The sequence below is a fragment of the Elgaria multicarinata genome, chromosome 1, assembly GCF_023053635.1.
Source record: "Elgaria multicarinata webbii isolate HBS135686 ecotype San Diego chromosome 1, rElgMul1.1.pri, whole genome shotgun sequence".
Lineage (NCBI taxonomy): Eukaryota > Metazoa > Chordata > Lepidosauria > Squamata > Anguidae > Elgaria > Elgaria multicarinata.
Window position 1 is genome coordinate 16,503,632 of NC_086171.1, and position 16,246 is coordinate 16,519,877.

Below are 16,246 nucleotides of genomic sequence, written 5' to 3' on the forward strand. Positions count from 1 at the left end.
GTGGTTTGCTGCCAAATTTTGCTAGCAAACCTTCCTTTTTTTTTTTTTTTACCACTCTGCCAAATTTGGTGATTTGTCAGCAGGAGTAGTGTGGCCCAGGGGGGTGTCAGGGAAATGGAAAGTGGTGTCTGGACTCTCTGAAGGTTCCCATTTCTGAGTTATAATTACAAGAATGAACCTACGCTTTCCTTTGAGCTCATATGCTCCCTGCCTCTCCTTGCATTATTCACTTCCATTCTAGATGATCATAACATGCTGTGCTGTTTGAACTGACAAATTGCAGTTAATCTTAAACAAGTGGAAATAAGTCAGCTTCAACCCATAGTTTATGAAACTGGATTTTTACCGCTAACCATAGTTAAGATTAATAAAAGTTTAGGGATCAGAAAACATGTTAAATTGCTGATAATCCAAAACAGAAATTGAAGCTTCTGATCTCTTCTTTGGAGCCATGCCAGAGGATGAGAGGGGAAGGGAGACATGTGGACATGAGGGAAGCTGAGCTAATTTTTGTAATGCTAAACCATGGTTTAACATTATGTCAAAACACAACCAGTATGGACGTATTTTCAGTATGACTTGGGATATATTCACACATAAGGCTTACATTGGTGTGTGTTTAAACCAGTCTATAATGTGAGTATAATATTCCTTTGATGTCACTTTCAGGTTCTATTGTGTATTAACAACTAGAGGTGCTGTCAAAGTTTGAATATAACTAGCTTGGAAACTAACTTACCCTGTTTTTAATGCCCAGGTGTAACGCCTGAAGCTTCATTGACCCAGAAGTGTTCTTCTGCTCATAATTTAAATCAAGAATAACATTATTGTGTGCTTCAATCTTGTCCATGCACAGTATGCATTTCTCAGAGTAGATGCTTGTGTTTTAAATATGAGAAGGAGGCAAGGGTGAAACAGGATGTCTTGGTTTGACAGATGTTTTGGTCAACCATGGGGCAAAAATGGCTGTTGTGCAATGGGCAAATCCAGTATTTTGGTCTAGCTATGTGATTCAGTAGCAGAATTTTCCTCCTCCAAACAAAATGTAGAAACAAACACAGGGGGTTTATGCTTGCTTTCCTCCACCCAGTTCTGGAGTTCACAGGAGACAGTGTGAAAACATGCATGCATAAGCTATTATCCCAGCGGATTTGAACCCATGAACCATTCCTCCTTAAAAAGAAGAAACTTTGGGGACAGTCTCCAAAATTGTTTGTAATTGACAATCCAAGAACAATTCAAGCTATGATGAGTCTGCCCATCTTTATGAGTAACATCCATATACTTGTGTTCTTGAATATGAAAAGGCTCAAAAGGCTACTTTAGGCATGCCCAAGGGTTTGGGCATACCCAATATACTTTTTTTTTCTGTTTAAAAATATTCAACAGCAAACCCTCCTGTACTATATCACAAATGGCTTTAAAAAAATCGTTTAGTTTCAAACGTAGTTTGCTATGTGACATGGGAGACTGGTTCTTTGAGAAGTATGTGTGGCATGTGCCATGTTCTTTGGATCACGGCCAGTATCTCTTTCAAATCTGAGCTTGCATTAATGCTCAACACATGAGATTTACAGCCCTGGGTCTAGCCCTTGGGTTTGCATGTGCATATTCATTCATTCTGCATATAGGCACATGACAAAAACATTTTACTTACCCCAGCAATTTAACCAATTTTAACTCTGGACAAGTTTTGATCTTTTCGAAAGTTTTGTCTTCTGGTTCATTCTCGGTTTTAGTATGTGCATTTATCAGATTTATGCTGCACATTGCTCTCAAATATTAATATGCCTTAAATAAATAAATAAATAAATTTCACAACATCACTCAAGCCTATACAAGTAGTCACATTGACCACTTACCAGCATTAATCACCTGACTTGGGAGCTGAGGGAATGAATCCAGGACCCCTTGCTCAATGGAGAAATGAATGAGAGGATCTTGATTCAGACTCCTCCAACATGTATGTATATATGCATTATTTATTTATTTAAAACATTTATTGACTGCATTTTAGGGCAGAAGCTCTCACAAGGCAGCTTACAACAATAAAATACATAAAAACATTTAAAATATTAAAAGCAATAAAAACATAATCGCAATAGAATAGCAATTAAAAACAATAAAAGCAGCAAGGACAACCACAGCAGCAATAACGGCACTCATCATGGGAAGGCCACAATAAAATAAAATGTTTTTAAGGCCGCCTTAAAAGCCTGCAAGGATGGTGCATGGGGGACCTCCGATGGGAGTTTGTTCCAGTGTTTGGGGGCCACTACAGAGAAGGCCCTCTCCTATGTAGACACCCGCCTAATTGCTCTCACAGGGCCACTCTTTCTGAACTTAAAGTGCAGGTAGGCTGACATGTATATTGGTAAGCCTGTGATGTAGCAAATAGCAAGCCTGGAACCTGTTTAATTGCTGGAAGCAGAAACTAGGCATATACACAAGTTAGGGGTGCTGGGGGGAGTGGGGTTGGGAGGGGGAGAGACAAGCTTCTTCATTACGTAATTATGTAGCCCCAGTCAGAACGAGCGTGTTGCTTCCCATCCACCACTCTGCAAGATTCCTTTGAAACTATTTATTGCATTTATTAAATTTCGTAAAATAAATTCCTTTAGGCATTTTACAATACAATACTTTAGCAACTGACTGAGAGAAAGGTTTGTTGCAACTGAGAAAAATCCTGGTTCCTTCCTCTGACACTTGGGAATGTGTAAGACCCAAGCAGGCAGACACACATGAAAGCTTGGTTTATCTGAACCAGACCTGTGCTAAGCCACAATTGACACATCAAGAATGTGATTTAATACTAGACCTAAGTATAGTGAGCATAATATAATAAAGGATAGTCCGGGTTGAATGCAACACTGTTGTTCTGGAAGGGGGGCAATTGCCTCTCCCTCTGAAGCTCTGTGTGTCCTCAAAATCTGCTTTTCATGCCAGTAGACTTCCATTGGTGCAACTTCAGATTTAACCTTAAATATTCAGGGGCTCCCTGCATACTATTTTTCATTATATTTTCCCATGCCCCGATATGGTAAGCATTTAAAATTTAAAACAATCGATATATACTTTGCTTTCTGAATTATACTACAATTTAGAAATCTAGGTTCTCTTCTTCCTGTTTAATGTCTTTAAAAAGCATTATCAATATTTATGGGGTGTAAAATTGTTGATTGGTAAAGCCAAACATTTTCAAACATTTTAACAGTATTGTTCTGGTGCAGCTGTTAATACTTTTACATCTCTGTGGGGGTTTCAAAATATTTCTTAATTCAATTCTCATTGTCTGTATAACAGGGCTACAATATAATTAAAGCCAGATGTTTTCTATACATTATTCCAAATATTTGGGCACGCCACATGTCAGCTACGGAGAGAATGCACAACTATGAGGTGCTTTTAAAAACACAACATATTATATGAATGAATAATGGACTGATCTCAGTTTGGTCACTGCTGTTCTTCTGTTTATGTGACAAGCTTTCAAAGTAAAAGAATGGGCAGAGCCTCAATACGGAGAGCCACGTGTTAGGAAAAGCACCTCTTTTTGATGACAGCTCTAAGAATTCGTTCACATATTGCATATATCCTGTTTATGTAACAGGCCTTGGGCTCCTAATTGGAGGGTGCCTAATTTCAGCCCTCAGCAACATACTCACAAAGCTTTCAATGATTGCTCAACAGTTTTAGACAAAAAAGCAACAGGAACCAGAATGACACAAGTGAAATGACCCTAAACTGATCGGGATGGCCACTGGGCCATCCCTTAGGCAAAAGGGACATTCTGGAGCCTATGACATCCTCTTGAGACCATTCCAGACAAAGCTGTCCCATGAAACATTCATATGTATGGACAGGTTCTTGGCTGGCAAATGTTTGACCTTTGTCACAAGGAGTGGACTTTCCCCCACCTCTTCCTTTTCTTGGGCTATGAATGGCCAGTGTCACTAGTTCCTAACTCGCAGCAGGTTTTGTGATTTTAAAAACTCTTACAATTTTCAGCCAAGCAACATGACATTTTAATTTAATTTTGATGCTGCTGCTTCATAGGCATTCATTTTTGTTTTGTCCATAGAGTTTGGAGGAAACAGAATTGCTTTACCCCTATTGCCCAAACTCAGTTGTATATTAAGATTTATTCAGTATTAACAAACAACTGTCAAAATTACGTAGCTAAAAATTCACAGCAGTATATTTGGGTTGAAAATGTCACTTATTTGAAAAGTCTGGTTCAGGGTTCCCTCCAGTTGCTGTCTACAGTTGAATTCATACATACATAACACAAATTGTAACCAAAGAGGCAGGGTGGGATTTGTTATTTTCATTGATTGGGCAGTATATTTATTTATATACCACCCATTAGCCAAAACTCTCTAGGCAGTTCACAAAACAACAAACTTAAAAGCATAAAATGCAGTAACATAGTAAAACATAATATAAAAGCCATAAGTTTAAAACAGAATGAAACTAAAAGCATACTAACACTTAAAAGAAACCCTGAAGAAACTACAATAAAAAGGGTTTTACCTGGTGCCCCAAAGATAATAATGTAGGTACCCAGTAAGCCTCTCGGGAGAGAGCATTCCACAATTGGGGTGCCACTACTGAAAAGGCCCTTTTCTTATTAGCCACTTAATTTTTGTTTTGTCCATAGAGTTTCGAGGGAACCTCATTTGCTGGGGGGACCTTGGGGACCAGGCAGGTATATGGAAGGAGACAATCCTTCAAGGAACCTGGCCCCAAGCCATTTAGGGTTTTGTAAGTTATTACCAGCAGTTTGAATTGGGCCAGTGCAGAACATAAAGCACTGGTGTAATATGATCAATTAGCCACTCCCCATTAACAATCTTGCTTCTCTATTTTGGACCAGTTGAAGTTTCTAGACCATTTTCAAAAGCAGTCCCATGTATAGGGTAGCCTAAATAAGATTTTATAGAATTGCAAGCAGACGTTTTACTGTCTGAATGAGAAGGAGAGTGGGGGCCAGGTCAGGGAGGCAAGTAATATGCTGGACTAGGCTGAAATATAAATAAATAAATAAATATTTCAGAACTCATCCATAGCACAGGTTGAACTGTTTCTGGTTGGACTGGATGGATTCTGTGAATACAAGAGAGGCTGATTGAAGACACTCGGGCTCATCTGAATACAGCTTTGAGTCGAGGGAGGGAGGCGAGACTGTTTTGGGGCTGCAAGTACATGAGATCGAAAGGGAGGGAAGGAATCACATGGGCAAAACTGAGTGCCAGAATCCAAATCCCCAAGAAATATGAGGTCACATTTTTCATGTTGACTCTTCTTTCAAAGATTAAATCTACTTAAATTTATATCAGAACTGTCCCTCAAACTCAGCAGTATGAATGGAGCATGTTGCTTTGGATTCTGTTCTACACACCTCTCTTAAAAAAAATCACAGATTGGTTTATCATAATTTACATAACAAATGTTAAATTTCCTTGTGGCAAGCAATATCCCATTTTATAAAAAGACAGAGCTACACATAATATAGAACCAAAGTGCAATTTGAGATGGCTGGAATTGTGGAAGTCATAATTAGAAGGCATTTTTAAAATGCTGAGCTTAACTTTTCGATTTCTTGCTGGAGAAATCTAGAGCTGAGAATCTGATTTATACATTTGCCTTAGAATCTTTCTTCCCAGGTAGCACGTAATCATTAATATGCTTTCTTTTTTATTTATTTAGAATATTTATATACCGCTCCCCATTGAAAAATTTTGGAGCGGTGTACAAGATAATTCTTGGAAAATGGAGCAAGTGCAAACAATTTTAGAAAACCGAATTTTTAAAAACCCTATCCATTTTTCATTCCTGTACTTTCTAATCAAATTATACTCCAGTAGCTAAGTTGGAAGCGTTGCTCCAATGTGTCTTTGTTCTAATTGAATAATATATGCCACATGCCATAGGGTCTCCATTAGCTTGTTCACTGTATTACTTGCAGTGATTCCCCAAAGGTGAGGCCAGTTTCCCTAAGGCAGCCTTTCTCAACCTGGGGCACTCCAGATGTGTTGGACTGCATCTCCCAGAATGCCCCAGCCAGCTGGCTGGGGCATTCTGGGAGTTGTAGTCCAACACATCTGGAGCGCCCCAGGTTGAGAAAGGCTGCCCTAAGGTATCCATGAGGTTGCTTAGGTAAGTGTATGGATGCTACTTGCTAAGAAGTCTGATCATACATCTTTCTTAGATCAAATGTGAGATGGTCAACTTCCTCCCCCTTTACAGGAGGCTGTATTGTCTGAGGGTCTCATGAACTAGTAAGACGGATCTGCAGTAACAAATATAGGTGAATAAGGAGAGAACCATGCAGCCCAATCGTTTATAGAGCCCTGTGAGTCTAATTTGTTACTGTAAGGAATGACCCATTGTCTACAACAACAGTTCCCATCTCTTAGAGGAGAGCAAGAAGCCCCTGCGCTTCTTGGCTGTGGACATAATGTCAGGATGTCTAAAACACAATAAGTTGGTTATTGACAAAATGCTTTTGAAGAAGCACACTTACACTGAATATGTGCTCAGGCCCACAACTGTGATTAAAGGGTTTTGCTGCCAAGTAGTATGTCTTGGCTAAAGCCAATTAAGTATTTTGGAGCTATTTATGAATAACAGAACTAGCTTTATAGTTCTCTTTTGATTTTCTCATGGGAAAGTAATATAAATGAGAGTGATTCCTCCCAGTTGGATTTCACTGTTAGCAATGCAAATCATGCCGAAATTGTACATAATTCTCTTCCAAAGGAAAGGAAATAGCATTTCAGTAGTTTTCCTCAGTGCCTCATTGACTTATGGTGGTATACAATTAATTCTGTTAAATTACTCTACCAGATGGAAGGTTACATTGTGTATGAAGTTAATTAGATTGTGCTAGTTTAATAACTCCCGACATAGAAGAACTTACCTTAAAGTAAGCTTCTTTTAATCAAATTTCTTAGTGAGAGCAAATCTTCTAATGCTGTAATTAGGAAGCATTTTCCTCCCCACCGCAACTTGATATTTATTATCTTTGTTTCATTTATATCTCACCTTTCCTCCAAGGAATGCAAGGCCCTGTGTTATGCTCACACCAATCCTGTGAAGTTAGGCTGAAAAAATATGCATTTATTTATTACATTTCTGTATTGCCCCATCTTGTGATTCACGCAGTGTCAACCAGGTGGCTTTCATGGCAGAGTGAGGATTTGAACCTAGGTCTCATTAAGTCATTGTGCTGATAACAAGCTTGGATGTCACAAATAAACAAACAAAAGCAACAGGCAGCACTACATCAGTTCTATGTACATGTACTTGGCAGTAGAGATTGCAGTAGGAGAAAAGTGATCACTTTTCTTAATATATTCCAGAAAATTATAGTATCAATAACAAACTGCTGCATGTCAAAATTCATATAGAAGTAGGTACCATGATCAAATTTATTAACAAGGGTCTTTACATTCTTGCGATTTTTCCAAATGCAGCCTATAGCATTTGGAAACAAAATGTAACAAAATATTTTCATTTTGTTTCCATCTTAAGTCATGACGAAAGGCTGCTTTCTGAAACTTGGGTTTCCTATATTTGGAGGCTACGCATCTTATATGCATAGCCTTAAGATGAAGAATTTCCTCATGATAACTACACTGTCTACTGCTTCCAGACCAACTTCTCAAAGAGCTGATCTGCAATTGGAAGAAGCTATATTGATTCAGAGTGCTATTGTGTTGATGAGATCTTCGGGAAGCAGCATCCTATTATCTGTCTAAAACTCATCTTCATAAAACATTTGTTTAAACAGGACACTTTTTGAAAAAAAACCATTTACTTTTAAGGAAAGAAAGACTTGTTTGAAGGCAACACTTCTTTGACTCATATACTAGAAGGTAGATATTAAGCGTTAGGTGAAACTGCTCAGAATTTCAATGTTTGACTTACACTTGCATTGCCCTCAGAGTCAATTGTCCTCATTGACATCATCAGATGGCTAAATTGTACTAACTACATAGAATGATGATGTCATCCAACATTCATTGGGTGGAATCATCCATGTGATTGATACCTAAAAGATGCTACTTTCTAGTTATACCAGCAATACAGTAATACTTTGTACCAATGATCCAACTGCACTCAATTTGCTTAGATCACTCTGATTTCAAATACTTTTGGAGAAGGAAAACAATTTCTCTGTACTCAGTCTATCATGCCCCCTTCGTCATATTTTCCCTAAACTACAAAACTCTGACCCCTGTCCTTTCTCTGTAGGTAGTATGCTGCGTCCTTGATCAATTAACAGACTGATCTTTTGGAGAGTTAGGCATGCCTACATCCACTGAAAGCAATGGCGGGGTGGCAATTGCTATGCCTGGACTGTCTGGTGCTTAATTTACTTAAGGGACAAATAACTGATCTTAAAAGTTGCTGCTCTTTCCAAGTTCCTTCCTAAACTAAAGGTGCGCTATATCTTTCCCTCAGAACTGCTTTCATTTGGGGACCAAACCAGTTAGGTTTTATGATGATGCAGTGAAAAGGCAGCCACCACTCATGCCTCTTTAAGCTGTAGTTGGATTCCTATACGGCAGATCTCAGTTTAGCAGTTTTCTGTCTTGTAGCAGGAAGAATGGTCTGCGTCAGCCATGTAGGAGGAAGTTGACAGCTACAGTTGGTATGGGAGAAGGCTGAGTTCTGAACCGCATCCCCACAAATAACCTCATACATGGCTGGAGCGTGAATACAAGGTTTCTCCCCATTCTATTGTGCATGACTTTTCCTGGTTTTCACAGTTGCAGGGTGGTTAATATGCCACAGTGGCTTGTTAATTATCCTGCATGGGCCAGCCACTTGCTGCCCAGATGTACATAATTACTCTCACTTGTGTGGCTTGTTGTGACATCTGAACCCGGCAAGGTTGGGTGGTTAACAAACCACCCAACAACCCTAAAACAGGCTATGGGTTCTGCGTGGTTTGTTAACCACTCCTACCACCCACCCTTACCAGCTTTGGAGCCAACAACAAACTTTTGCCAGCCGGATAATTATGAAATTCCAGCCAGCATACAACCAGCAAACTCAGGGCAGTTAACCAGCCACCATGGCTTATTAAGCATCCTGCAATCATGTGAACCAGGTGTTACATTCTTCCAAAATGTCTCAAGTGGCTACAGTATATGCCAAAATTCCAGTTGCAATCTTGCTTTTCTACATTTCTAAATCACGTTTTCACAGATTTGCTCCCCAGGGACTGAGTGCCTCTGGCCTTCTGGCAAGGAGGATGGCAACACTCTCCCTCGGGATCTCACTTCCACTGCTGTTTGGAAAAGTTTAGAAACAGCAGGATTATCTCCTGCTCTTTAAAAAGGCTTCTTGATATCCCAGCACAAATTGGAGGCATCTGTGCTTCAACCCCAAGCCTTCTATACCAGAAGTATTAGAGGAGGGAACAGAGTTAGTGCTGAAGATGTGTAGAGGCGAGCTAGTGAGCCAAAGGAATCTTTGTGGAGCCTTGTTCTGAATGATATCCACGTTGCAGCTGGCCTTCTCACAATATCAAGGTGTTAGTGTTTATGGGAAATGATTGTACTGAATTCCAGTCCAGTTTTCCTAGGGTTTTTGTTTTTGTTTGTTTGTTGTTTCTCGAGGGGATATTGTAGGTGAACTGTTTCTGGAATGCATCCAGTGAAGGTTTTAATTCTCTTTCTTTCAGCATACGCAAGAGGTCTGATTTCTGCCCTTATTGTAAAATAGTTTTCATTTAAATAATGGCACTTTGTCTTTTATGCAAGGGGTTCATCTTTTCCACTGTTAGCATAAATTCAGACAGCCGCATAAAGGCTCTCTTCTCTGTTTATGCAATTGATTGAAATGCAGAGTGTGATGGGTAGGTGGTTAAAAATAGAAAGGCAATCAAGCAGCTGGGCATGAAAACACATTTAGAGGCAAGTGGGACTTCTCCCTAGTGAATGTTGAAGAGCTTTTTCTTTTGGCCTGGAGGATTACTTCACATTATTCAGGCATCGATATGGAAATCTACAGTTGGGGAACATGGAGATCTATAAATAGAGCATAACCTAAATGCAAATTGAGTAAATGTCAGAGATGACTTCACTACCAATTGTAATTATTGTCAGGTGGATTAGGGGTTGAAAGCAAAAACAGTGAAAATGTAGTCTTATTGCATGTTGATAGGACAATTTAAAACTTTATGGGAAGGGGGCAGAGCAGGTATTCTTCTTGAAAACATTAAAACAGAATTGTGAATTGTGATGAACCAGAGCAATATGATGAACTAGTGAAATGGAGAGTGTTTAAAAAGTCTAAAATCATTTTGGAAGGAAGGTGACCAGCTTGATGTGTAAGATCTGTGATTGGATTTCCCAATTACATTTTCTTCTATTTAAAAGCAGACCTGTGGGTGGGAGGTTTGGCTTGGGGAGGGGACATGTCACTGGTGTATCCCTCCCCCCGCCCCGGCTATTTCATCAATGGAAATCCCCCCACCGAAGCTAGTATGAGTTATAGTAGAGGCAAGAAAGGTACGCATATTGTGCCTACCTTTTTTATCCTCTGCTGTTAGGGAGATGGTGCAGCTAGCATCACAATCGTGATCCAAACCCCAAATCCCCACTTTAACAAAATAAAAAGATGTCAAGAAAAAAAACCCCAGATTTCCTTTGTCCCATGTAGTTTGGCCCTTACATGAAGCAGGAATCATACTAAAAGAGCACCATGCAAAATAGTCCATAACTAGAGCAAAATAGCTCTGTGGAAGCTGTTTACCCAACAAAGGTCTGGAGAACATATGTGGTGGCGTCCTCTGATTTACCAGATATAGCTGCATCTTCTTCCTCCTGAAGATCCTTGCCCCTAAATAGACCCTTCATGAGTATACCCTGGATGAAAGGATCTTCTGCCAGCCACACAGGTACACCAGTGACAGCTCTGAGTCTCTCACCTGATCCATCACCACCAATACTCTGTTGAGCCATGAGCAGAGGAAGAAACATCTGGAATCACAGCTGAGTTCAGGATAGGATTGAAGGAGTTCTTGGAGACCTCAGGCGAAGTACCTTAAGTTGCCAAAGTTTCTGTAAGAAAGAGGTATGAGGAGGTATCAAACTCCTCCTCCTCTGAAGCAGTCTCCCCTCAGCTTGGGCTCATGTCTATTTGTCCAGGAGCCTGACAAATAGACATGACCAACACATTGCTGGCTAGGATTTTAGAATACTATATATCTACTCAGCAGTTTGTAAGATGAGTGGGCTCTCTGAGGATGGAGGAATCTTTCACATTGATCTGTCTTACAGAATGTTGTGAAGGTGAATATAGTAAAATAACTAAAGTATCAAGGGATAGATATGAAATACAGCCAGACTTTATGTTTTCAGCCATTGCTTCTTTGTCCCAGAATGCTAGCTGTTATCTGATACCTGCAACACCTACCACATTGCAATTTGCATTTTCTGTTTTGAGACTAGAACTAAACTGCAGACTTTATGAGTGCGACATCTGGCCTAAGTTTTGGACTTGTTTGTTCTTCCTTCATCCCCTGTTTTTTGTACCACGAAGCCTGGTGAAGAATTCTGGAAAGCCAAACACTTAAACCATCTTTTCTGGAATTTTGATTGGTCCTAACAAAGGTATTGCTCAACTGTGGATTTTGGATTTTTCTCTCTTTCATGGACCAATACAGCAAACTTTGTTTTGAGTGTTTTTGTTTGTTTTGCAAATTAAAAAACTACAGAAAGAAGCAGTATTTGAAAATGAAATCCTACTAAGTGGTTGACATGCCAACTTGTTTACGATTTAAGGAGGATGATAATAGTCCATTATTCCCATTGATTAATACACCTACCTACAGTTTTCTATTTTGTACTGATAAATTTTGTTGTCTGCATTCCCAGCCTCAGAGCCCAACTTGAAAGTTCGCTCCAGGTTAAAACAGAAGGTAACAGAAAGAAGAAGCAGTCCTTTACTCAGAAGGAAAGATGGAACCGTCGTCTGCTCATTCAAGAAAAGACTGTTTGAGGTGACAGGTAATGAAGGACTGGACCCTGTCCAAATCTGTGGAAATATGAATGTTATAACTGATTACATTTATTGAGCACCATTATTTTATGGAAATTTAACCAGATTATATTGATAAGTTAGAGAAGCCAACTCAAAGGTTGCATTGCATTTTTCATGGCCAAGGCCATTTATGCAATTAAAGCCGTAGAACCATCTACTTACTCGGTTCCTCTGAAATTAATGAAAATTCATATATTTGCACACTCAGAGATTGACACAAAGCACCTTTTTGATTAGGAGAATTACCAATGATCTTTCAGTAGCTCTCACCAGCTTAATTGTTTTGGTTTGGTGTGATTTTTTAAGCTGTGTCCTTTTCCAAAGATTTCTTTGAAAGAAAACATCATCTAGTGATAACTGAAATGTGTTAAGTTTCAGACAGATGGACCAAGTAAACAGTGGTCATCTTTGTTCTTTACCTATCTGGAAAAATTAACACTACATTCTTTAAGATATGGCTACATTTATTTTGATAAGCAGACTGATTTTAAATGAAAGTATTTAACCTATAGATAATTTGGAATATTCTCAAATCAGTTTTTGATGCTCTTGCTGATATCCTTTGTATTAAAACATATTGATTGACTACTTTGCGATTAATTATCAAGCATATTTTTTTCAATCTCAGTAGAAGGATCTATTAATAATTTGGTGCGTTTTAAGTTTTTTTAGGGAGGCAAAAATATATAACTTATGAAAAGGAAAGACACAAGAAAAGTCTGAAGAAAATAAAAGTCGAACAATATGAAAATCTTTAGTCTAGTTAATATTTGATAGTAAAGTATATTTATCCATGATTTGGATCCAGATGTAGTATGACTAGTATTGGTGTGTCTGTACATATACGCACATACGCACACACAGGCTCAATTCAGACAACATAGAATGATAGAATCATAGAATAGCAGAATTGGAAGGAGCCTACAAGGCCATCGAGTCCAACCCCCTGCTCAATGCAGGAATCCACCCTAAAGCATGTTTCTCAATGGTGGTTTTAGAATTCCGTGGCAGAGTTTTTACATCACCGTTGAGAAATGTGTTGTCTGGCGGGAAAACTCCATGCAACGGCGGAGGGGTTTTTGGTGGAAAACACTCCATTATTATTCCTGCACAACCGTTGTGTTGTGTGTTAGGTTCTGTGGAGTTTTCCCCATGTCTACAGAGTCACCAGGCAAGAGCGGTAGAAACCCTGGGCACTCTTGCCCAGCATGCCTCTATCAGCATGGGAAATAATCCCCTCCTGGGAAGTGCTTCAGCGGCTGCCGATCATCCTGTCCCTTGGTGGGGCAGAGATATTTCCCAGGGGCTCCCAATATGTTCCCAGGGATCTCCACGTCCCTTTGTCCCCCCACCCCACAATCCATGTGGAGAGCGGCACAAGGGGATGGAAAGAGCTTACTTGATGCTCTCAGGAGAGGGCCCAAGCCTCTTCCATCCCCTTGCACCAATCTCAAATGCATCACAGGGCGGTGGGGTGGGGGGCAAAGACTGTCTCCCACGGCTCAAGATGTATTGTCAAACCACGAGAGATAGCCTTCCTCCACTTCTGGATCTCGAGGTGTGGCAGATGAATATGCTGTACTCCCCCTGAATGTGACAGGGGGAGAAGGGCGTCTCCTTCCGCATCCCAAGATCCACAAAGGAAGGCAGGATGTTTCTCCTGTCTTGACGATAAACGTCAAGCTGTGGGAAATATCTCCCCCCACCTCCATGCTGCGAATTATTTGGTGATCAGGTCAAGAGGATGGAAGGAGAGCATCCATCCCTTCGACCCGATCTCCAAATAGATCATGGCACGGGGGTGGGGGGGGGAGAAACATCCTGCCATCCTCTTAGCGCAGCTACAGCAACCTGCAGCAGGGTGTCCTTACTGAGTGCGTCATGCTGCAGATTGCTTTAGCCACACTGAAAGGAGGAAAGGGCGGATGGATCACTTTTCCTCCAAGGAGCAATCCCGGCACCCCCCTTTCTCCCTACCGCAAAGGCTGCGTCTGCAACAGATGCACCGCGCCTGTCATTCTAGCAACAAGCAGTTGGCTCTTCACTGCAAAATGGATCGATCCGCCGAGGCCATCGCCTTCTTCCTTTGGGGGATGGGTCCATTTTCCAGGGAAGTGTGGTGCCGCCACTTGTTACTGGGGCATCAGTCTTTTGGCTCTCTCCTCCACTCCTCCCCACCCCATGGAATGGTGATGCCCTGATATGCTAAGCAGGAACCAGCGCCACCAGTCGGTGGGGAGTGTGGAGAGTGGGGGGAAGAGAAGACTATCCTACACTGTGATAGTCTTCTCCACCACACTGACAGCTTTTACCACAATGCTTTAAATCGACATTCTACAAGTCCACACTGCTCAGTCCGTGGGTGGACTTCCCACCGAAGTGTTATCCAAACGCGACCATACCCTCACCCTGTGTATTAGGCTAACTAGTATACATAAACATCCATGTATATGGGATATGTAACCATAGCATTATATAAAGTATTTATTTATTTCAGTTGCTGTCCACCCATTCCCTAGGGCTCAACACAAGTAATAACTTTAAAAACAGAAGGCAGTATTTTTTTCTTTAAAAGAACATAAAAGAACCATTTAAAATGTAGATTTCTCAAAAATTACCTGGCAATTTCTTCCTCCTGTATGTCCCTCCCTGTGATATATTGAAACCAAAGGCACCATCTTAACAATATTAACCTTGTGCCTGATTCAGGAAGCAAGGAATTTTTTTAGAGAAGCACTTGTGATAGATTCCACCAATTATGCCTTTATAATATAGCTTGTTTTGCAAATAGACTAAGTAAAATTCACATGCGTACTGCAATTGAAGGTATGAATGGTTCTTTAAAAATACTTGATAGCAATCCCTACAACTAATATAGCAGGATACCTTTAAAAAAAAAGCAGGGTGAGGTGGGAAAATAGGCAGTAGCATAAAGAATATGTGGGAAATGAAGTTCTCTATTGACTTGCTTTTAGTGATATGATTTGCATCAAAACCATGGTAAGATATTTCATCCTGAATGGCCACATGACTCTAAGTTTAGCAATTGTATCTTCCTTGGCTACATCAAGAGCTTTCACTGGTATCCATCCTTCAACAATTGTGTGGTGTTTCAGCGAACTACAGTGAAAGCTAGCCTTTACCCTTAACAAAACATGCCAAATGTTCTGCAGCACAATACATTAATATATAACCATTAAAATGCTATGTTTAAGATTTCTAAGTTTCATGCTTTCCCCCAGAGTTCACTGACAGAGATTCACTGCAAATGAGGTATTGTTTTTTATTGGTTACTCATATAAAGGCCAGTTCACAACTGAGTCCTCCAGGGGTTTATCCAAACAGCCTAGGAATGGCAGCAGGCCTCATGAATTGATGACATGTTATCTTGACCTTTGAGAGTCCAGTATCTCTGTCATGCTGATCTCTCACAGAGGCAGCAGAGAATGCAGGCAAAGGTACTTCCTTTTCCTTTACTCATTAGGAACTCCCTTTCAATATCTTGCTTGCCACTGAGAAACTTGTCATTTCTGAGGTGGGGGGGGGAATATTGCCCAAGTAATAAAATGTGCCTTTTGTGTGTATCATGAGGAGAAAGGTATTAACTCTTAAAATGTATAAACGAATACATTGTACATGCAAGTTATTTGTCGTATGCAGTTGATTGTAGCGGATATTTCCTAATTACTGTGTGTGCTTATTTTTATTCTCCCCTCCCCCATAGAATCATCAGTCAGTAGCAGTTCTCCGGGATCTGGTCCCAGTTCACCAAGTAATGGTCCTACTGGAAATGTAGAGAATGAAGCCTCAGTGTTGCCATCTAATTCCCAAGCTGAGGTAAGAGCAGAATCATTTCATTGTCCTGGAAATCATTTCACTAACAAGGTTGGGACCAAGTTCGGAGGGCCCTCAGAATGCCCCTCCATTGCAACATAGGGCAACCCATCCGCTTCTATCCCCTATGTTTCCACCAAGTGTAGAGGAAGATGCGTGGCTTTATCAGTGGATGCGGTGGGGAATGGCTATGGCAGTCCTCCAATATATGCCTGGCAACCGCCGTTATAATTTCCCACAATGCCTTGGAGGAGGTCTTGGAGGGACGCCAGCTTTTTAATGACATACTTGCCATACCTACTTGCCTCTGCAAATCTGAACTTTGCAGATACGCCTTGTGAATGATGGTCCT

The 16,246-nt window shown here is 40.4% G+C and overlaps 1 protein-coding gene across 3 annotated transcripts in view; it reads left to right on the forward strand.

The window, feature by feature from the left end:
- HDAC9 (histone deacetylase 9) overlaps nucleotides 1-16,246 on the forward strand; it is a 123,266-nt gene that overhangs the window by 63,846 nt on the left and 43,174 nt on the right. For all 3 annotated transcript variants that reach the window (XM_063123638.1, XM_063123640.1, XM_063123639.1), the window contains exons 7-8: nucleotides 11,895-12,026; nucleotides 15,785-15,897. In XM_063123638.1, the coding sequence (XP_062979708.1) occupies nucleotides 11,895-12,026; nucleotides 15,785-15,897 (245 nt within the window). The remainder of the gene's footprint in view (nucleotides 1-11,894; nucleotides 12,027-15,784; nucleotides 15,898-16,246) is intronic.